This window comes from Corythoichthys intestinalis, chromosome 9, assembly GCF_030265065.1.
Source record: "Corythoichthys intestinalis isolate RoL2023-P3 chromosome 9, ASM3026506v1, whole genome shotgun sequence".
Taxonomy (NCBI): Eukaryota; Metazoa; Chordata; class Actinopteri; order Syngnathiformes; family Syngnathidae; genus Corythoichthys; species Corythoichthys intestinalis.
This window is the reverse complement of record NC_080403.1, coordinates 12,561,807-12,585,748: the sequence shown is the minus strand read 5'-3', so window position 1 is coordinate 12,585,748 and position 23,942 is coordinate 12,561,807. Positions and strand designations below refer to the sequence as shown.

Sequence of the window (23,942 nt, the reverse complement as noted above, 5' to 3'; positions counted from 1 at the left end):
TCATAAGATCATTAACCTCTGCGCTCTGAAGCGGTACATTAGCTGCTGCATTCAGACATAGCACGAGATGGACCAGGTGGCGAGCCCGCAAAGTTCTAGCTAATGTCAGTGTCAGTTGAGCCAACAAGTTAGGGTTAGGCTTACACCAGAGGTTGCGCTAGACTTTTTCGTTGTCTGTCATTTTGACTGACAGTGTCATAAAAATCCGGTCATAATCTATTTTTACCCGTCACTTACATTTTTAAAATGGTAATTATGACATATTCAATAGTATTTAGTTTTCATTCATTTTTAATTAATATTCTGTCCGAACAAGCTTAACAAGAGGCAGACAGACAGCGGAGTGCACCAATCAGCGACGGGCAGACGTGCCGTTAGCAAAGCGACGAGGGCAGGACGAGGGACTTGCGCACGGAAGTAAACATACGAGGAGAACGGAGTTTATTCAACATGGCTAGTGCGAGACAGACTGTTGTCAATGTCTCGTGTCGATGTGTTTTAGCTTTAGCTGTGTTTAGCTTTAATACACCTTAAAACAACATAACTTCAATTTTAACCAGCTTCACATAATAATTGGCTGCGACTGTGACATACTTTAATTGGGAGGAGGCAACAGTGAATAGAAATCAAAACTGTCATCAACACTTTCTGGCTGTGACTCAGTCAGTCTGCCTCTTTTCTTCCTTCAACCTCTGCATCAAAACTTCCTTCCTCAACTTGTTCATCTGAGAACAAACCACATCAGATGGTCACTGAGCCACCAACAGCACAGTTTTCTTAAAACTATTATTTCATTATTATCCATACTTAACAACTCTAGCACCTAATGATTCATAAAGCAATGACATAAAAATCTTACAGAAAAATAACATTGTAATTGTGTTTATAATTGTTTTTAATACCCGACTATCCTTGCAAACTTGTTCTTACCAGGTCTGCTATTCACCCAGCTGATGAGGTATCCACTGCCTTTAGCGGCCTCATCTAACTCCTTTTTTTATCCCTCAATCTCCCTTCCCTACGACGCATGTCTATGTAATGAAATATAAATATTTAAAAAAACAAAAAAACAGACTCCCTGGTGGCTTTTAGTTTTAAAGCTTTCTTAATTTCTTTCTCTCTCAATAACGATGGAGGTAGATTTGTGTTTTTATTATTCAATCAAAAAACAAAGTTACTTCTATCAAAAACAAAGTTGCTTCAATCAAAATACAGTACATACTTTTAATCCCCAGAAAGTCACTTCAATTAAAAAAAAATTTGTTTTTGATTGCAAAAATAAATTTGAGACAAAAAAGCATTTGAAAACTATTTTTCTTGATTGAAACAAATTTTTCCATTGAAGTAATGTTTTGCGTTTGGGCCACATTTTGGCTAGGACATTTGTGTCTTTATTATTCAATCAAATAAGTTGCTTCAAACAAAAAAAAAATATATAAAAAGAAAAACTTTGCACATGTGTCAATCACAGTTTACCAAAGCCTGAGAGGGCTTGAGTAGACTCACTATGAAGCATTTAATAAAGCCAAGCATTTTCTTACTACTTTATTCTTGTTTAAAAATAATTCGGTGGGGCAGTAACATGTTTAAAACTTATCATAATTCTTACATTTTGAAGTGCTTGAAAACCATTTATAAATGATATTTTGGTGAAAAAAGTGAAAAAAACATGTCATATATATATACTGGACTGTCTCAGAAAATTAGAATACACAATATTCTAATTTTTTGAGACAGTCCTGTGTATATATACAGGACTGTCTCAGGAAATTAGAATATTGTGTATTCTAATTTCCTGAGACAGTCCTGTATATATACACAGGACTGTGTCAAAAAATTAGAATATTGTGTATTCTAATTTCCTGAGACAGTCCAGTATATATCTTTTCTCCAATGTAAAATCTGAATAAATGCATTGAACACGCACAAAAAAATGGGGGGTGGCGCTAGTACGCGGTTTTCACTTATTGCGGCGGGTTCCGGTCCCCATTAACCGCGAAAAACGAGGGATCCCTGTATTTCTGAAAAGCTTTAAGAAGCAGGACTCATTCCCACCACTCGTTGGGCCGGTGTTGTGCCGACACCGGCCGTCAGCTCAAATCCAAGCCGAAAATAACGCGTCTCCGGCGGACGACGGGAGCGATGAGGCGCCCCCTCCATCCGAGAGCATGCCACTTAATTTGACTCAACAGTGTGTTTCTTCGTTTATATTACCGCTAAATACACAAGCTTGACGCCAATTTAACGGGAGCTTCTTTTTTTTTCATCGGAGATTTGGCTAGCTCTGGCAGTGTTCAAACCAAGCTGCAACGAATGGCAGTAACTTTTTTTATATCGCAAAATGTGAAAACGATTGAAACCATTACTCACCAAATTCAATCTGCTGGCAAATACAGGCAAGTGTGTATGCTGCGCTCTGGTCTTCCCCGGTGTGGATAAGGCCTGCTTTTTGTTTTCGCAGCTTTGCAATGCAAACAAAGGCTCTCCGAGCACTCCATTTACAGTAAGGAGTGCGCGCGTTTGGAATAATGGAACGCAGCTTGGGCCGATGATTGGTTCTCGTCAGCGAAGCATCTAGAAGGATTTGCTGACTGTGTTCTTAAGTGCTCAGTTTACGTACTAAGTTAATCACATGATGATAATAATAATAATAATAATTAAATAAAACCTCCCGACCCCCCCCCCCCAAAAAAAGAATTTCTCCTCGGATCTACGCAATTCACGTAGGTCGCCCTTTTTGACTTCAAAACGGCGAATTTCGCCGAAAGGTGAGAGATTTTCATGCCTGCACTTTCAATGTTTTCTTGAGAACACCGTCAACTTTGGCGGTCAGGAGCCATTTTGTGTTGAATAAGATGTGAAATAGATGATAAAAACGTGACGATGCTGGCGATTTATTTGGCGATGTCCACAATAATAATTGTCAGCTTAACTTATAAAGACTGGCAAACGGTGGTCGGAGGAGGATCGTGGAGATGTATTGTTGAACTAGTTCACGGATGCGCACCCCACGCTCATGTTTTTCTATAATTTGCATTAGTGATGCACGATAATGCATTTTTCAGCCGATACCGATAAGCGCTAATTTCCTCCTCGTTCCAACTGATAATATCAAGCCGATAATTTTATTAAAAGATTTATGTAAAATTTTAAAGTATACACAAGAGAAAATATTACTGTGCAAAAATATTATTGCTCTTTTTTTCCAACATCATATGTGAACAAGTAGTAAATTCCAACATCTAAATAAAGACAGATTGTCTGACAGTGTGTAATGCTAAACTTTTGGCAACAATTACTTACAGAGTAAATACATAAGTTGCACAAAAATGGCTTTAAAAGTAAGCCCTTCCTAACGTATAACATTACTACACAGCAAAAACACAACTCCTTAAAACTAGTTAAATTCCCTTGTTTTCAGTGTAAATCTATTGGAAATAAGTGAAATTAACTGCCAGCACTTCAAGTATATTTCACTCAGATTTCTTGAAGAAAAATAGCCAGCTGAAAGTAAGCTTAACAGCCTTATTTTAAGCAATAAATTATTATACATAATCCTAATAAAAAATTTTTTTAAAAAAACTTGTTAGAAATGTTCTTTATTCAAGAATATGTATGGTTCAAAACATTATTTGAAAGCAATTTTTTCTTGATTTAGGTGAAAAATGACTTTTTTTTTTTAGATGTTTAGGCTTAATAAGAACAAATGGCAATATTTAGTTCAAGTAAGTGAAATAATCTGGCGCATTCATCTGTTAACTAGTCTTCAACACTCAAACAAGATGGGGAAAATTATTTGACTAGATTTAAGAAGAATGATCTGATTAAGACGTCATAAATTTAAAGCGTACTGAATGCATTACTGACTGGATGACTTCTTTGTGTGGTTTGGTGCATGTTAAAATTATCAACTAACCACTGTGCCTTCATGATAAACATACTTTCTTGACATCACTTGTGTAAATGTCCGTGGTAAAACTGACGTGATCGGCATGTCTTTCACGAAGAATCGTGGTCGTGTAAACCGCATTATTTTTTTCATCCAGGGGTTTAGCTATCGGGTCATTTCGGGAATTTCCTCCCGCCTGTGCCCTTCAGTCCGCCCGGCTGCCAAATTAGCACCCGCGCCAGGCCTCAGTCTTGAAATGGAGTGGCGGTGGCAGCTAAGTTCGTACCGAATATCCGCCCGCCCCGGCCGGCTCGCTGCGGCGTATTCGGTGCATGGCTCTGCTCTGCCCGCCTAGGGCGAGGCGGCGGCCTGCCGGACCGGCGGGCTCCCTCGGAAGACAGCTACTTGTCGACTATCGGTTTTGTGAGGTGTTTAGCCATAGATGGGAGTTTACCACCCGCTTTGGGCTGCATTCCCAAACAACCTGACTCCGGGAGGACCGCAGCGTCTCTGTATCGTCACAAGCCCCGTAGTTTCCTTTATAGTTTATTTGTGTTTACAATAGCTTTAGCATTCGCGCTAGCAGCAGCCTCGTATCCGTTCCAAAAATCATTGTGATGCAGTTTAAAATGGCTGCTGGGTTAGTGGTGTTCAATGAGGATGCTTTCTTTACGCCTTGTGGAACTGTTTTGTAGATGGCGAGAGCACACACGGAAAAAGTAACGCGGGAAAAGTAACGCACGCTAGTGAGAGCGCCTCAACAATGATGTGTAACACCGCCTCCTCTATGACGCCGTACTCCTCAACCCCTCCTCCCACAGGGGCTTCAGAGAGGGGAGGGGTTGAGCAGGCGGCGGTGGAGAAGTGGAGAAAACTGCTTGGTTGCGCACATTTGGAGGCTAAATCAAGTATATAATTATCGGATTGCATTATCGGTTGATTTTTTTAAAATCTGTATTATCTGTGTGACGTCATAATTGCCATTATCGGCCGATAATTATCAGTAACCGATATTATCGTGTATCTTTAATTTGCATCTTCATTTAGAGTGATAAGGGTCACCCATTTCCTTGTTTCACCACCTGTACCAACCTTTTTGAAACCTGTGTTGATTTCTCAGAAAGAACAAGAAAATCCACCGTGTGCTCGTCTGCGATGCTGTCATGTTGTCATATTTCGAGCATGTCGCCGGATGTAGAAACAAATTGGTGAGTCAAATTTTACGTCGGATGTCGAAAAGATTGTAGAAGCGATTGTATATCGAGGTACCACTGTATATCTTCCGAATTGTTTCTGATTTAGCCAAAGTTGATTCAGTGCTGGGGGGGGGGGTCTGTTCCCCCAAGTGAGATGATGTGGAATAACTACACTATTTTTCTATGCAGCTACAGCAACTTTGAAGTTAAATTAAATCTGTGCCTTTATGATATTGGGTTTATAAATTGAGATACATCATGTTAATGTTGTTGCAAGCTTGTGATTTTTCAACACAGAGCTTTAATATGTTTTTCCCGACATTTAATTATTAATATTTATATTTTAAATGAATTTTGGTGAGGACCTCCTGTATGGTCAATAAATACAAAATACTGTAGTGAAGTGCAACATTATATTTATCCTTTGTGTGTTACAAACTGCCATTACGTACGATTTTGTCAGCAGCAGATGCAGCAATAGTGGCTCCCCCCTTTTCCATGTAGGCCTGCAGCAGGCGCACCAGAGGGGGAATGTTTCCCGTGCGTTCCCACAACACAGGCTGCAGCAGGTGAGGGAATAAAGCCATGTAGGAAGAGGGAATTGAGTTGGAATGCATCTCCAAAAGGAGAGACATCACTTGGAATACATACGGGAGAAACTCTGCAACAAAGCACAATTGAGAATATTGACACATGGGCCTCAATCAGCCAGCAGCTACCGAATAACTCCAAACGTTTAACAAAAACAGATTGAGGAAACTGACCCTGGACATCGTTCTGTAGGATCTCTGTGAAAACAGGGAAGAGAGCTTCCTCGAAGCTGCCAACAGTGGCGGGGTTAGCCTTGCAAGTGATCCGGACAGATAGGCAAAGAGACTCAAACAGGTAGTGATTAAAGTGAGGCTTGCTGGGGTTCTGACAGTGGCATACAACAACATGTTAGTGCATTCCAAATAGGCTTAAGTATTTGGTGCATATCAGATAACAAAAGTCAGTGTGTGTGTGTGTGGTACCTTGCTGACTAAGAGAAGCTTCTTAGTGAGCCGATCAATTAGAGTGGGAATGTAAGGAACAATGGATTCCTGGAGCAGCGAAAAGCTTCGCATGATGGCTTGGGAAAAGAAAAAAAATATTAACTAAAGACCTGCCTGGTGAGAACATTTGCTAGTCCAGCGTACCTTTCATGATGTATTCATTTTCCGATGAACCAGGAAGTGTCATTGCATTGAAGAGGTTGGTGAGGAGCATGTCAGTAAAAGGTGCCATCTCTACAGCAGAGATACTGACAAACAGGCAGTTTAAAAAAAAGAGGTTCAGAGCCGAGTCAACATCTAGGTGCAAGAGGAATGAACCAGTAGCGGTTCCTGACAGTGCAACAATGAACAAAAATATTGCAGTTTCACAGCATGATAGTATTGCAGCTTTAAAAAGTTGCATTTCAGAATGTTTTGGTAACTACCATTTCACAGCTTGAGGTGCAACTTTGCCACCACCGCTTCCATTTCACGGCATATTAATACAATGGAGAAAATAAGTATTGAATGTACCAACCGTTTTCTTATTAGTTATTTCCAAAGCTGCAATTCAAATGAAATTTGTAACAGACACTGGTATTAAATAATCCACACATGAAAAGGAATCACAACATTTGAGTCCATAAATAATGATTATATGGAATTCATGTGCAATAACACATGAAAAGACTCATTTAATACATAATGGAGAAGCCTTTGTTGCAATTACAGCTTCCAGATACTTGTTCTATAACTGATCGTCCACACTGCTCTCATGCGATTTTGGACCACTCCTCCAGACATATAGTCTTTAAATCGTGAATATCTTTTGGTGCTCATTGGTGAACCATTTTCTTTAGTTCGTTCCACAAATGTTCAACTGGATTTAAGTCAGGAGAGTAACTGGGCCATTTTAACAGAATCATTTTGTTGTTTTGGAAAGATTTGAGGCTTAACTTTGTCGTGTGCTTTGGATCATTGTCCTGCTGAAAGGTCCTGGTGGTTTCATTATCCTGGTGGATGGCCGCCGTTTCATATAAATAATTTCCCAATAAATCTATTGCTCCTGGAATTTTATAAAGTTGACAATACCACAGAATGCGAAACAACCCAATGCCATTAGGCTTCACCCTCCAAACTTTACTGCTGTTATCGTGTTTTTTTGGGGTGATGTGCACTGCCATTGCTTGTCTAAACATTGTGTGTAGTATGACAGCCGAAAAGTTCAATTTTGGTCTTGTCTGACTAAACAACATTCTACGAGTATTCTACATGCTTGTACAGTTGCTGTTTAGCAAACTTTTAATGAGCTTCAACATGCTTTTTCTTGAGGAATGGACTCTTGCGGCTCAGCGTCCATAGAGGCCAATTTAGTGTATTGCCCATTTTTTTCTCTGGAACAATTGTACCTGTTGCGTCCAAGTCTTTCTGGAGCGCATTCTGTGTGGTCCGTGGCTCATCGAGTACTCTTTGACAATCTTCCGTATTACCTGGTCAGAAACCTTGCGAGGAGCTCCTTAATGTGGCCTGTTGATGTTAAGTGGTGCTTCTTCAACTTGCGGATAATGGCCCAACGGTGCTGACCAGAACATTCAGGCCCTTTGATATAAGTCTGTAACCAGTTCCATTCTGATGCTGAGCAACAATCAGGTTGCAAAAATCTTTACAGAGCTCTTTGCCTTTACCCATCATGAGATGTGATTTGCTTGACTTCTTGGTGACAAAAATAGCCTCTTATAATACCAACTATTTGCTCTAACCCAGCTAATGTTGGTTTGCATTGACTGGATGCACAAATACTAATTACTGAAAGATTTCAGGTGGTATGGCATGCTTCCATGCCAAAGTACACAGCCTTTCTGTGGTGTGTTCAATACTTTTTTCCTGCATTATTGCATTTTATTCTATATAATCATGATTTCTTTTTATGTGCGGATTATTTGAGTTGATACCTGTATCTTGTAGAAATTTAATTTCGATTGCATCTTTGGAAATAACTAATGAAAAAACAGTTGACATGTTTAATACTTATTTTTCCTATTTGAATAAAGCTGGACACTCACAGTGTTGTATTGTTTGGGCCCCTCATAGTAAACAGCCTCTCTAAAGCATGGGCAGCATATGTGTGTTCAACAGTGCTCGCTGCCTGTAGGTGAGCTATTAAAAGAGGAACTGCCTGTAGCAGTTGGTCCTTAGGTAGCTGAAAAAGAAGTGCAAGCAAGGTTTTTATTAATAATTTAGAATTGAGATGTTTATGCTACCAAGAGTTGCAGCATACCTGGCTTCTAAAGATCATCACATACTTGATGGCATCTGATTTCAACACTGGGAATTCATTGACTGCAATGACATAAAGCCCTGGTGTATCAATATTAAAGGTAGATGCATAATACATAATGATCTGAAAAAACAACGGTAGAATTAATATAGTATAGTATATACCGGTACTATTGATGGTAGCTTGAAACAATCTTCAAAACATGCTCTGAACCGATGACATATTTCTATTGAACCACTGCTCCGGGGCTTGCTTCAAATCACGTGACACATGACGTATGAAACAGGAACTGTTGAAAACACTCCTATCGGTTCGAGGTCCAATCAGGTGGGCCACAGACACTGGATGTCTCGATTCTGACATGTGACGATTTGAATTTGAGCACTTCATTTTGTAATAACTGCGCTATCAAATGTAAAATTTGTGGGTCGTTGTCGTCACAGTTCGTGTGCGTTGTTGCAGTTGAGTTGAAGAGAAATCCATTTCATATAATCATCATTAAGGAGCAAACTACAAAGAGAGGTCATTCTGAAATCTGGGAACACTATAATCTCATCGCTCCTGATAAAATATGTGCGCTGTCTATAAACCCTTAGCATAGGGAATGCAATTTTTAAAAGTTACATACAGTAGCTAACAAAAGCAGAGTTCATCATGGATATTAAAGAACAGAGATGTTTCTGATGCCAGGAGGTCAAGGAATCAGCAGAAGCAACAATTTAGACTAACTTGAAACTTAACTAGAACTTATAGCTTGACACAAGTGGAAATTCAATTGAAACATGTAGGAAAAACACCTAACTTTTAAGTCATGTGTGTTATCAAGTGTCACGACATTTTTAGGTAAGAAATATATATATTATTTAATAAGATCTAAAAGTTTTTGGAGTGAAAGCAGAGAACTAGTCTTTTTAGTCACATTTGAGATGCAATTGTTGGCTGTTTTCAACAATGTACATTGAAAATAAAGACCTTGATTGACTGAAAATTGAAATACATCAAATGTCTTGTTTTCTCATCTATATGTATAATTGCTCTTTACCTAAAAAAAAAAAAGTTTTATCCGATTACTCGATTAATCGATAGAATTTTCAGTCGATTACTAAAATATTCGACAGCTGCAGCCCTAAAATATTTACAAAAATATCATTTTGGAACAGGAAAAGGTCATCTCCAAATATTTCTCACAAGGCTAGGAGCATGGATTCAGCAAAAACTGGCTCATTAAAATTATTACTGAACGCTTCAACAATCAACATTATGCCAATTTCATGGTTCTGCAATTTTGTAGGAAAATTGGTATTCCAACATGACTGTGCACCAGTGCTCAATGCCAAGTACCGGTATATACTATAAAGACATGGATTACAAATGACTAAAATGATTAATTCAAGTAGTGTGCAGAATCCCGACAGAACACCTTTGTTATTAATTAAAGCAGAAACTGAGAGCAAGGCCTTCTCGTCCAACATCGGTGTGCAACCTTTCATATTGCTTCTGATAAAATGGTCAAACAATTCACAAACACACTTCTAAACCTTGTAGAAAACCTTCCCAGAATAGTTGCCGTTACAGCTACAAAGGACAAATCGACATCATACTAAAACCTATGACTTAATAATGGGATGTTACTTTAATTTATAAGTGAGTCAATATAGGTGAGCAAGTACTTTTGGTAATATAGTGTATATATTGTTGGTCCATATGGAGTACAAACAAGTCAAATGTGATAGTATTGCCGAGCAAAGTTTACATAAAATTTTGTCTATTCCTTATGTTCGGGGTTTACAGGGACTACAAAACTGAACCACAAGTCAGATTTTAATAAGTCATTAGCAATCAATTTATGCATGATATGATGAGTTAGAGCAGGGCGGTAAACCGAAAATTTACCGTTACCGAAATTCTTCACGATGACCGACGTAATTTTGACCATGTCGGTAAATTCGGTAATTTAATAAAAGAAGAAAATATAGTCTTTTCATCCCGCTTTGACTCTGTGTTGTTCGGCTATGTTCATTCCCCTTTAAGAAAGCAGACAGTGTGCTTACGCTTGGAGTCACATGGTTTTCAGGAAGCCAATCAAACAGAAGCCCGGTAGGCTAACGCTAGCAGCTAACGCTAGTGGCTAACGCTACAAGTAAACGGGATGAAGTCGGGCTTAAGTTAGCTTCGCCAAACTTTCACCCGACATTAAGTAAACTCTTGACGGGTTCCAGATAGGGATGGAAAAACCGAGGCTTCCTGAAACAATGAACCACTTTTAAGACAACTGCCCTAAATTGAATCACTGTTTGACACACTGCAAGAGCCCCATCTACTGGATAAACAGTGCACGTTTCTTTTTAAAAGTAAAGTTGACAAATTGCCTCAGCATTACATATCTTCAATAGAATTAAGTGGATGTCGTCTATTTCAACCAGGGGATCGTGTCGTCATTAAGTGTGATTTACACAATTAAAGTTGACCTCTTTAAGCCTGTGTCATTGCTTTTGTCTGTGAAGATGTGTTCAAAGCAGTATTTGTAATACACGACAGTGCTAGTCTTGTAAGTGGCTCGTCCTAGATGACGGGGAGTAGCTATGTATTGTTTATTTTTTGTACAAAATTACAGTACAGTAAGCACAGTGCTTGGGAACAGGAATATTATTTATTGCATACTGTAAGGATTTCCAAAATCATAAGATGTAAATAATTGAGCCGAATAAAAGAAAGGAAAGGTTTGTGAAACATTTTATTTTTTAATTAAGTATAATTTCTGGGGGGCGGGTGGATGTGTCGTATTTGTATCTATTCTAAATATCTAAACGTATGCCACTATCTAGTGTATAACCATGTGGAATGAATTTAATGAAATTCAAGTGATGATATTTTTCAAGTCATACAAGCTGTTATAAATGTTCACACAAGAATTCTTATTGTTTACAAGATTTTTTTTAATACTTAATGTTTAGACTGCATGTGCAATTGTTAAATTGAAAGCTGGTAAATAAATTTAACGAGAAACTGTTAATTTGTACTCCATGCATTGATTCAAATTTTCAAATTATATATTGCTTGGGCGAATTTATCGTCATTTATCGTTATCGAGGTAAATCTGCTCAATTTATCGTGATACGTACTTAAGGCCATATCGCCCAGCCCTATGATGAGTGCAACTTTTATCCATACAACTTGAACCAAATGTACTCCAAACATACATGAAAGTAAGGAGACATCTTACCATTAGCAGATTTTAGGTCTGTGAGAATGTGATTTACAAAGAACTCAGTCAGATTCACCAGTTCATTGGCTTGGGTTATTCCATGCTAAGAGGGGAAAAAAAAAAGAGGAAATAAATTAAAAATGCGACCATCATACAATAACGCATTAAAAACCATCATCAATACCTTCTGAGTCTGTGCTTTGGATGCCAGTGACGTGACTAAATAGATGGCAGCATCTTTGTGCTTCCAGTTGGCACCAGGGTTTTTTGCGTATTCTGCCAGCATTGAGTTCACATACCCAGAGAATATAGCTGTGACCGGCCCCTCAAAAAATTTACAAAGGCCTCTTACCAAGTCACAGGCTGCCCTGCGACGAGTATCGATGTCTGAAAAAAGAAGAGGACCGTGAATGGAAGATATAGAGAGGGGGAAAAAAATGAATAGAGATGCAAAGCATTGCTTTAAAGCAGAAATGTGAAGTAATTTCATAACATGCCAAATAGGGTCACAATTAAAGTAATTAGATATTGTCCAACAAATAAAGCATGAAAAAATAATTTATATGTTGTTTATTTGACAAAATAATCGCGTTTCCGAAGTTCGAGCCTGAAAGGGGACGAACCCGGAAGTGATACATCACACCGAGAACAGCGATGGCAGCACTCCATACATACGGCCGCCATACAAAGCCCTTCAAACAATGATTCCAACAGCGGTATACAGTAAGCGATAGATCGAGCGCAAGGGAGGAGATCCAAGTTTTTGAAGAGTTGGAGGAAGAAGAGGATGGAATTTTATGTTGGACCTAACATGTATTAGCCAGACGCTAATCAGGATGCAAACAATGTGCCTAGACTACCTGATATGGAATGGAGACAAGACCCATCGAGATTACAAGATTGGTAAGATATAGGCTGTTATTATTTTCATGATTTGAAGATGCAGGCTTTTGCACATAATTTTACGTTTTTGTCTATCTGATGACATTGTTTAAAAAAATAATAACCAGACTTCATGTTCATTTTGTCAGATCCGGCAGCTCTTGTGCATATAAAATAATAATATAAAAACCTTAGGGGGAAAGAAGGAGATGAGTCGTTGATGGCTTTCTCCACTTTATTGTGGCAACAGTTAGAAAACAAAATAATAGCGGACTGCTTTCACATTCGACCGCGAAGTTTTTGCTCCTCGCTCATCTCCGCCTCGCCTCGTACTACCAGCTACTACTACTTCCAGTCCCAGCGTCTCTTAAACGGATCGTGCATCGTGTCTTGTTATGAGCTTTTTGCTGACAAAGATATCGAACACACGACGTGCTGACAACTTTATTTCTTTATTAACACATGGAGCTAACAGTACAAACACAGCTCTCGGCCGGAAGTGGCGTCTAATGGCGTGAGGAAATGTGTGAACAAGCGAACAGATTACAAAGCACCAATTCAGTGTTGTCCCGAGACTACATTTCCCATGATTCACTGCGTGACTTGAGCCGCTCGCTGATTCGCTGCAAGATTGACTCAACGCTAAGCCTGAACGATATATCGTTTAAACATCACCATCGCGATGTGCGCATGCGCGATAGTCCCATCGCAAGGACGTGCAATAGTTTTGTTTTTTTTTTTCTGATCCACAAACCCTTGATCTGCTTCATTCGCTCGCACAGCCTCTCTCACCCCCTTTCCCAGCTCTCAGTCACTGCGACACTTGCTTATTAAAGTTAACGATGGCTTTGAACTGGTCAAAGAAGCCGGGCAGCAATCTGTCAATCAAACTGTTTAACTTGTTAAACAGTTTCTGCAAAGGAGCGCGGGCTGGAATGAATGTGTGTGTCTGTGGGGAGAGAATGTGGAGACATTCGAGACATAAAATAAACGCCAGAAGTGTATGGGGTTATATTGCTGACACTATTCTGAGCGAGCAATAATGGAAATTGAGCAAAAATAACCTAGATTTCGAGCACAAAAAAACTATATTGAGCAAGCAGTTAAAGATTTTAAGCGAGCAATTGTAGATTTTGAGCACAGAAAATAATATTGAGCAAAAAAAAATCTACTCTGTGCCGCTCAATTCCCCCTCCTGCTCTCGCTCCGTATCTCAACTCCTCTGCTCGTCGGTTTCTTTTCTCTGCGCGCTGAGTTGTAGGGATGGACGGATCGATACCAAAATATCGATGTTTCGATCCAGTGTATTAAATTTTAGGTATTGATCCCTAAGCAAAAGTATCGATATCTGGAACTAATATATTATGTTTTCTTTGTCAATTTTTGGGTGTATTTTTGTGCACACTTTTTGTACTACTTTTCCCTTTCGCATTCTACACGCACGTAAGGAGTGCACACACATAAGCAGTGCACCGGCGTGTGCTGCCGCCCCCATTCACGTCCCTATCCTGTGTCGAACAGCATGCTTTTCCTCCGCCCCTCTCACGCTTAATTTCTTACTTAACCTTTTTATTATTTCTTATTCATTTATTATTTCTTGTGAATTTATGTTTCATATTTTTATTTTTTCATGAAATGTTTTTCCATATTTTTTTTATGTTGCAAACAATTAAATGCTTGATTTCTTATGTTTTGTTGCTACTTATTTTTATTTTGTTAAAGGTCTGTTTCAATTATTTCAAGATCTGTTTTTTTAAAATTTATTCATTCATTCATTCATATTCCATGCCGCTTCTTCCTCACGAGGGTCGCGGAGGTGCTGGAGCCTATCCCAGCTAACTATGGGCAGTAGGCAGGGGACACCCTGAACTGGTTGCCAGCCAAATACAACGTGTAGCAGGAAATTGTTCTGTGCATATGAATTTAAGGGTCATGGTTAAAGAGTTAGACTGACGAATCAGAGTTTGTTGTTGATGGATTGGTTTGTGAGTTTGAGGGAAACTGCTGTGCTCGTTATTAAAAGCAGCAGTTTTCCATTGCAAAGCATATTTGACACAAAGAGACTTAATAGTTTTTGACTGCTTGATGTAGTTGTACATTAGATATCATCAGAATGGCTGAGAACACTGCAGGGTTGTCTATATATATATACATATATATATATTTATATATATATTAGGGCTGTCAAACGATTAAAATTTTTAATCGAGTTAATTACAGCTTAAAAATTAATTAATCGTAATTAATCGCAATTCATCGCAATTCAAACCATCTATAAAATATGCCATATTTTTCTGTAAATTATATATATATATATTCTGTAAAATAAATTGTTGGAATGGAAAGATAAGACACAAGATGGGTATATACATTCAACATACGGTATACAAGGACTGTGGTGGGCATTTCACTATACTGTCATTTAAATCTGTCTATGCTATCCTCACTCCGAAGCGTCTACTTTTTCCAAAGCTAGACAGCTAGTGAACGACGCCTTAATAATCAGACTTCTTCCTTTTTCATCTGATTTATTAATAAAATGGCCTCAAACCATTGTTCTCTTTAGACCGTAGTGAAACTACAAAAAAAAAAAGTACACAAGCATTGCATTAGCAACAACGTTAGCTTAGCATGCTATACAGGTTCACTAAACATAAACAAAAAGCGTCTCATACAAAAAATATAACATTTTGCTTACTAACATAATATGTACATTCTGTACAACAACCATACTTAAGGACAAATCTTGTCCAAGGATCATATAAGCACAACATTACGACGTAGGCGTCAGCCCGAGACGTCATGCAGCCATATTGAACTGGCAAGAAAGCAATAAACCATGTCGCAAAGCGACCACAAGAGTTCACTGTTAGACAGCACAAAAAACCTTGCTGTAAAACTTACCAAAAGGCAGAATACTGTCTGACATGGGACAGTGCGGGACATGTGCGTTAATTGCGTCAAATATTTTAACGTGATTAATTTAAAAAATTAATTACCGCGCGTTAACGCGATAATTTTGACAGCCCTAATATATATATATAAATATATATATTATATATTATGAACTTCCAGTTTCGATATCGGATTGGGATCGCAATATTTGGCCTTGGTATTACTTGGTATCGGATCGAATCCAAAATCACTGGTATCGCCCATCTCTAATCTTGACTCCTCTGCTCGTCGGTTTCTTTTCTCAGCGCACTGAGGAGTTGAGATACGGAGCGCGAGTAGGAGGGGGGGAATTGAGCGGCACAGAGTAGATTTTTTTTTGCTCAATATTATTTTCTGTGCTCAAAATCTACGATTGCTCGCTTAAAATCTTTAACTGCTCGCTCAATATAGTTTTTTTTGTGCTTGAAATCTAGGTTATTTTTGCTCAATTTCCATTATTGCTCGCTCAGAATAGTGTCAGCAATATAACCCCATAGAAGTGATTATGAGGAGTTTGTAATTTCTACATGTCACTCTAAGAGTCACAGCCATGTTAGGTAAACAAAAGCTTTTAATAAAGCCATTTTTCTACTACAGTACTTTATTCTTGTTTAAAAATGATTCAGTGGGACAGTTATGTTTAAAACTGATCATAATTATTACATTTAAAGTGCTTAAAAAGCATTTATTAGAAAAAAAATAAATATATATATATATATATTTTTTTTTTAAATCATACTTTGGGGGAAAAAAAGTGAAGAAAAAACAATTCTTATATGTATATCTTTCCAGTGCTAGATCTGAATAAATACATTGAGCACACACACACACACACACACACACACACACACACACACACACACACACACAAAAAATGGGGGGGGGGGGGGGGTTTATGCGCTACTTCGCGGTTTTTCACTTATCGCGGCGGGTTCTGGTCCCTATTAACCGCGAAAATGATGGAATACTGTAAACTGTGGTCATGATGAGTCATCCAAAGTCTTTCCAAAGAGCCATTCATCTAGTAAAAATGTCTTTAAAAAAAAAAAAAAAATATATATATATATATATATATATATATATATTAGGGCTGTCAAAATTATCGCGTTAACGGGCGTTAATTAATTTTTTAAATTAATCACGTTAAAATATTTGACGCGATTAACGCAGTTGACCCGCTCAGACAGATTTAAATGACAGTACAGTAACGCTCACTTGTGTTTTGTGGAGTTTTGCCGCCCTCTGCTGGCAATTGGGTGCGACTGATTTTATAGCCTGTAGCAGCCATGAGGATTGTGCAAGTAATTATTGACATCAACAATGGCGGGCTACTAGTTTATTTTTTGATTGAAAATTTTACAAATTTTATTAAAACGAAAACATTAAGAGGGGTTTTAATATAAAATTTCTATAACTTGTACTAACACTTTTCTTTTAAGAACTACAAGTCTTTCTATCCATGGATCGTTTTAACTGAATGTTAATGCCATCTTGTTGATTTATTGTTATAATAAACAAATACAGTCCTTATGTACCGTATGTTGAATGTACAGTATTGGCAGTGTATCAAATACTTGTTCTCCCCACTGTATATATCCATCTTGTGTCTTATCTTTCCATTCCAACAATAATTTACAGAAAAATATGGCATATTTTATAGATGGTTTGAATTGCGATTAATTACGATTAATTAATTTTTAAGCTGTAATTAACTCGATTAAAAATTTTAATCGTTTGACAGCCCTAATATATATATATATATATATATATATATATAAATATATATATATATTTTTTTTTTAATATCGCAATATAATATCGCAATATATCGCAACCCCCCCAAAAAAATCGCAGCAATAGTTTTTTTCAATATCGTTCAGGCCTACTCAACGCCAACACGCTAGTAGTCACCTGTCAGCGGCTCTCGTAATACACAAACTAGAAGGCTATCAAGTGATCACCGTGAAAGAAACGCCGAACCGTACAAATGCAATGCAATGCTTGAAGCATGAAGGTGTAAATACATAATACAAATACAAATAAGTGTGCACAAACTCACGGGCGGTGTGTGTCTCTTACGGCAACGTGACCGTGAATTACCGCAACGCTGACCCGTTTATATGCACATCCACACCCCTTTCCCGATTGACAGTGGATTAACCCTTTCGGACAAGATTGTAGATGACGCACAATTTAAACAGGCTTAACCTAGCGAACACAACAACAACTATGATCGGGGATTGCCACGAGTTGGCTTTCGGCTAACGTCGCTAGCTTCTACTGTACATTCCAAAACAGTTGGCAGCTCTGCTTTGACAAAGTCATCAGTCATCTATCCAAAAATCACACTTTTTGGCAAATCCTTGATCATAAGCAGACCGGTTAAGGAAGCAGGCATCTTCAAAGTGTTTGTAGCAGAGAACACTACTCGATGATGGCGTGAAATACATTCGCTTCGTGAGAACTAAAGATGTCCATTTACGTGCCCTGCTATCCTTTGAGCACTCAAACAACTTTTCGTTAGAGTGAGAACAAAACATCGCCACACACCGCCGTGGCATCTTACCGAGAAACAATGCAACAAACAACACTGTTCTATGGCGGACTTCCCTCGCACTTCTGTGACGTCATTTCCCAAGATTGCCGAAGAAAAGCATTTTCGTTGTCAAGGGCGTTGCTAAGGGTTAAACAAAGAATCTGGAAGGGTTGTGTTAAAAAAAATAAATAAATAATGAAAATATGCTTATAATTGTTTAGCCATTGATATTATTCAAAAACATGGTTGGCCAACCTTACTTCACATTTCCACTTTAATACCTGGCAGAACCATTGAAACACATTAATGAGCAATATATATAACATTTGGCAGCGAAAATATCCATTTTGAAAATTCAAACTGTTGAATCATTATGAAAATGATTTCCTCTTTACCAGAGCCTTCAAGGTCCCTACGGATGTATTCTTCAGAGTTATCTTCAAAAGCCTCCTCATCCGCACCTAATAAAGTATTGGAGGAGAGAGGTTCAAAGGTCACTTAATGTTATGAGCTCATTTCCACACAGCATCAAAACAAACTAAAAAGACTTACTTCTGAACTCCATATTGGGCACAATGACCTTCTCACATATGCTCGTTAGTGTATTCTGATCCTCAAATAGATTTTTGTAATGTGGTCTTTCACAAACTGAAGCCAAAAATTGGATAGCGTTGCTCACGAGCTGCGACCAAAAAAGAAAGGTTCAAATGCAAGCCTTGACCAAAAAATGAAACTGCAGCAATTTTGTGCTTAACCTTACCAGGTCATATTTAACTTCCTGTCCCGTAGAAACTAAAAGGTTCCAGATGGCAGTGACAAAACGTGGAAGATATGGTTGAAACTCTTCATCATACTTTTGAGCATAAAGCGCAGCGTTGTCACATATCTGCGATTTCAAGAGCTCAAGGAGACCTGCTTCCTCCTCGTCCTTAAAAAAAAAAAAAAAAAAAAAAAACACACACACACACACACACACACACACTTGAAATCTTCTTTATGGGCACGATAATGCAAATGTGAGCTCAAATTTAAAAAAAAATATTTTCCTGAATCAAGCACACTTACATCTGTTTGCAATAGTTTATTATCCAAAGTCAGAAGTGCATGGAAATTTGTCATCCAGGTTTCCATGTTATCTTCAAAAAACTCAGGAAGGTCCTGTAGAAAAAAACAGATTTTGGGTGAATAAGTACATAACCAAGGAAGTCAATTGCTCTAAGTAAGGAAGCATAGAATAACTGCCTAGTTTGTCACATGTGAAATTTATAACACTTATTTTTTACATTTACTTGAATTACTCAAGAAAAATGCACTCTCAAGTACGGTACACCATTAACAGTACAGTTTAATTTTTTATTTTTTTTTTGGTACATTTGATGAACAGAACAAACCTGAAAGTTAAGACTGTAGAACAGTTTGGAGATCAGTGTGAGTGACGAGAAGAGGACTTTCAAGGCATTGACATCAGTGGCATGAGTCTGACACAACTCAATAGTAGCCTGCAACAAGAACAAGAACTGTTCTCACAGTAACTATAGACAGAGAGTCGCTTCAAAATATGTATAGTTTGCTGGAAGGATTAATAAATGACAAATCATTCACAACAAACCTTGAACAACTCAGTCAGAGGCAAGGCAAATGTTTCAAGAACTAGTTTGATCTCAGACCAAAGCTCATTTGACTTAAATTCATGACGATACCTGAGAGGATAAACAGGAAACGAAGCAAGAAACATTTAGTACTATTTGGAGGTTTTTAAAGGTGGCACTATGACTTTTATTACAAAGAGGTGAGTTATCAACAAATATGTATTTTGATAGTATTGTAGGAATGTAGGATTTTTTTTTTTTGCGTACACTGGATTAAAATGCCGAAATGAATTTTCTAGAAATGAGCTATACCTCTTGAAGAGAGAGTGCGCAGTGCGGAGCACACCATTAATAATATGGAAGTCTCCGCTTCTGAAGTGTGTCACCATTTCTGTTAGAAGGTCCGGCCATTTCTGAGGGAAGTCTTCCCTTCCGATGATGCTGATGGCATCACTTAACTGATAAGAACAACAAATACAGGCTTTATTGAAAAAAAGTAAACAACAAGTAAAACTCTTTAAATGGGATTGCTTACCTGTTTCTGAATCTGTTCAGGACTGCTTAGCATCAGATTAACAATATTTGCTTTGACTGATGTTCTGTCATGTTCAGAAATTTTGTTGGGCTCGTCTTCAACCTTTCAGAGAAATATCATAAATCATGACATTCATTAAAGACGCAAGTATCAATGGCAAAGTAATTGTAAAAAAATGGGCACAACTCACAATTCGCCAGTTCCTTTTGATATAGTTTTTAAATGTAACCGCTGCACAGACCCGGATAACATTGTCTTGGGACTTTTCGAGCAAAGTGAGGAGTAGTAAAGGGTAGTTCTGATTTCCCTCCACGGATTCAAGAAACTTTTCAGCTATTACACGGAAAGAATACAAAGAAGGTCATTCAAGTGCCTATTGAGAGTATAATTAAAATAATTATTAAAATGTATGTATTTATAATGTATTCTCAACAAACCATGTATAAAAAATGATGAACATTTTTTTTAAAGTTTTAAAATGTGAAGTGAAGGTATTTCAGCTCATCTTACCTGGACGTCTGACAGTCGGGTCTGGGTTCAGCGTTTTTCTGAGGTACTCTGTGAGGATTTGTAGGTCGGCATCATTCAGTTCCATGATTGCTCTTGGGAGGAAAAGAAAAACACATTTGGTTGCTATTGTCCATTGGTTTGAAACTTAGTGCTAAATGGTTGTATGTCGTATTTACAGTGTATCACAAAAGTGAGTACACCCCTCGCATTTCTGCAGATATTTAAGTATATCTTTTCATTGGACAACACTGACAAAATGATACTTTGACACAATGAAAAGTAGTCTGTGTGCAGCTTATATAATAGAGTTAATTTATGTTCCCCTCAAAATAACTCAAAATATCGCCATTAATATCTAAACCCCTGGCAACAAAAGTGAGTACACCCCTTAGAAACTACGTACATCCTTAAATGTCCAAATTGAGTATTGCTTGTTATTTTCCCTTCAAAATGTCATGCGACTCGTTAGGACAGGAGTGCTGTCAGAGAACTAAAGATGTCCATTTACGTAAGAGTTTGAAGAGGTGTGTGTGTGTGTGTGGGGGGGGGGGGGGGGCAGTTTGCTGAAGACATGTCAACAAAGCACATGGATTACTGGAACCGTATCCTATGGTCTAATGAGACGGGCGGGCTTTCTTGTGTACAGTCTTCAGAAAAGGCTTGCTCCTGGGGTGACAGCCATGCACACCAATTTGATGTAGAGTGCGGCGTATGGTCTGAGCACTAACAGGCTGACCCTTCACCTCTCACTGTAACGGGTCACATAACATTTTGGAGTGAAAATTACAAGCAGTACTCAATTAGGACATTTAGGTATGTACGAAGTTTCTAAGGGGTGTACTCACTTTTTTTTGCCAGGGGTTTAGATGTTAATGGCTATATTTTGAGTTATTTTGAGGGGAAAATATCAAATAAACTGCACACAGACTACTTTTCATTGTGTCAAAGTGTCATTTTGTTAGTGTTGTCTCATGAAAAGATATACTTCAATATCTGTAGAAATGTGAGGAATGTACTCACTTTTATGATACGCTGTATAAGCCCTTTAATTGGTAGAGACCAATGCATCACTTTTCTCGCCAAATCACCCCGACCTCACTATAGACTCAAAATGTAATGTGTGAATATCAGCGTGAATACCATAGTTGTATGTACAGTATGTGTCCTGCCATCGGCTGGTGACCAGACCATGGTGTACCGCACGTGGCTGCCAAAAGTAATCTTAGGTCAATTAAAGACTTAAAATTGTCTAGCATTCCAAAACCATGCATGCTAGGCCTATCACGGAGGGACTTGTTGCGCACAAATGGTAAAAGTATGACTACACACCTACAGATTGACCCTGAACACATACCAAATTGTTAACAGGAAAACTTCCACACCCAGTGTTATTTTCTGGAAAACTTGTATTGAGGCACCCCATTTTTTTTACTGAATATTATTTTCAACAACATAGCGCGATCATCAGGGAAGCAGATTGTGGTTCTTAACCTTCTTATAGGTACCGAACCCAAAAGTTTCACATGTGGATTCACCGAACTCTTCGGAATTAGATAATAAAGCAATTGTTTTTCAAATTCAAAACAGATATACCGGTATCCAAGCTAGCAAGCTAATAATTTAGCAATCTACTATTCAAAATCCTTCTCATTTTGACAGCATGTTTTATTAACAGGTCAAAATTTGAGACCTCGCTGCCCATTGATCTGTTGTATTCCCTCATACCAAGTGCGAATCAACCTTCCACTGAGCAAACCAATTCTTCCTCCCATCAGATCGAGGAGTAGCAGTTAAAAGAAATTGATTAAATGTAAATTGGGAGCCCCCAACCAGTCCAAAACCTGGTCTAAAAAGCCACTTTGCCTAAATTTAATCAGCGTACAATCATAGGGCTCTGCGTTTCTTTACCTTTGCCGAACCCCTTAGACTTACTCAACGCCAGGTTAAGAAGCATTGTTCTAACTACACAGTACAGTGCACTCCCAAAAGGATAAAAACTTCACTACGTTTATTACTATTTTTCATCACTCATTTCACTTTAATTCATTTTGCTGTGTCTGGGTGACAAATGAGTGCTTGTTTTGTATAAATGCGCCCTGTGATTTACTGGCGACCAGTTTAGGGCGGATGCACCCCCAGCCTCTTGTCTAAAGTCAGGTGGGATAGCCTCCAGGTCACCCAGGACCCTCATAGGCCGTGATGGATACGCAATGCCTGCAACTTGAAATACCAAGCAGGGTCGTTCAAAATGATGATTTAACTGTGCTGTGAATTCACTATAAGGTCGAGGTTGTTCGAATAAACGGTTTTCAAATATACGAGCGGTGAAGCCATTCCTTTACATTACTAATGTCACCCGATACGCAGAGCATTGACTACTATCAATTCAAACATTCAGCCTAGCATTGACATTAGCTCGTAGTAGCTAAGTTAGCTACACACGCTACACTCCTCCATTGCCTCAGTGGTCGGGCTGACTCCAGATCAGTTTGACGTCTGAACCGTAGTGAGATTGAAAAAGTGACCTGCAGTTGTGTTTTTAAAAAAAAAAAGAAAAAAGAAATCATAATGTAAAAACAGTCACGGCTTTTGGCTTGTTCAGATTGTCGCATTATTTTATCCCTGGTCTAGAGACGCAACCAAAAGAAAAACATGGAGTGTCAATACCTGGTAATAGAACCAGGACTAGCCTTAGCGCTAACTTGCTAATGTAAGGATAGAATCAGCGCATTCCGCCTTTTGACGGAGACCCCAGTCTAAGTTGTCATCCCAGTCGCTCAATATAATATCAGACATCCTTACCGTTACGGTGTCTCTTATTTGTCAGTGTTGGAAAGATGCAGCAGTAGAAGTCACACACTTCACGTTCGTGCTCGCTGGGCAAGGTTTGAAAAACGTCGTGAGCAAAAGGAACTACGCGGTCACACTTTTGCGCACGCGCACTTGTACCAACACAGAGGAAAGCTACGCCCCTAATACTATTTAAACCTCCTCCGGTTCCTGACTGAAGAACCATACCGTGGCAGGCTAAAGTGTTTCCAGAACCGAATCAACTTTACAACCATGATCTTCTCTAATTTCTAAATAAACTGTAGTCCCTGATCCTTTTTCATAATTAAAAGTATGTCTATATTCACGATTTTACCGGTATTTTAGTTTAGTCTTTTAATAATTTCATGGGGACTCAATCGTTTACTTTTCTTTTAATGTGAATAAAATAAACTTGCAGATTATAGTCATCCTTTTCAGAAATGCCTGAGGTGGGTTTATAGCTACATTCATTCAAATCAACTTTTGCTAAGACATTCATCACTATTCTTGATTTAAATCCAATAAATATAACATTTGAATCTATCATTGGTCGTCACATAATGC

The 23,942-nt window shown here is 38.3% G+C and overlaps 1 protein-coding gene across 1 annotated transcript in view; it reads right to left on the bottom strand.

Moving 5' to 3' along the window:
- The window catches only part of cse1l (CSE1 chromosome segregation 1-like (yeast)), a 34,056-nt gene extending 10,531 nt beyond the window's left edge, over nt 1–23,525 (bottom strand). The window contains exons 1-19 of the mRNA XM_057846391.1: nt 23,370–23,525; nt 20,568–20,659; nt 20,248–20,390; nt 20,058–20,159; nt 19,835–19,980; nt 19,543–19,633; nt 19,325–19,432; nt 18,999–19,091; nt 18,694–18,861; nt 18,486–18,615; nt 18,329–18,394; nt 11,766–11,968; nt 11,600–11,684; nt 8,377–8,438; nt 8,162–8,298; nt 6,264–6,367; nt 6,099–6,196; nt 5,850–6,000; nt 5,538–5,746 (exon numbers count right to left, since the gene is read on the bottom strand). Coding sequence (XP_057702374.1) covers nt 5,538–5,746; nt 5,850–6,000; nt 6,099–6,196; nt 6,264–6,367; nt 8,162–8,298; nt 8,377–8,438; nt 11,600–11,684; nt 11,766–11,968; nt 18,329–18,394; nt 18,486–18,615; nt 18,694–18,861; nt 18,999–19,091; nt 19,325–19,432; nt 19,543–19,633; nt 19,835–19,980; nt 20,058–20,159; nt 20,248–20,390; nt 20,568–20,652 — 2,181 coding nt within the window. The 5' untranslated portion in view covers nt 20,653–20,659; nt 23,370–23,525. The remainder of the gene's footprint in view (nt 1–5,537; nt 5,747–5,849; nt 6,001–6,098; nt 6,197–6,263; nt 6,368–8,161; nt 8,299–8,376; nt 8,439–11,599; nt 11,685–11,765; nt 11,969–18,328; nt 18,395–18,485; nt 18,616–18,693; nt 18,862–18,998; nt 19,092–19,324; nt 19,433–19,542; nt 19,634–19,834; nt 19,981–20,057; nt 20,160–20,247; nt 20,391–20,567; nt 20,660–23,369) is intronic.
- Nucleotides 23,526–23,942: the final 417 nt, after the last annotated feature.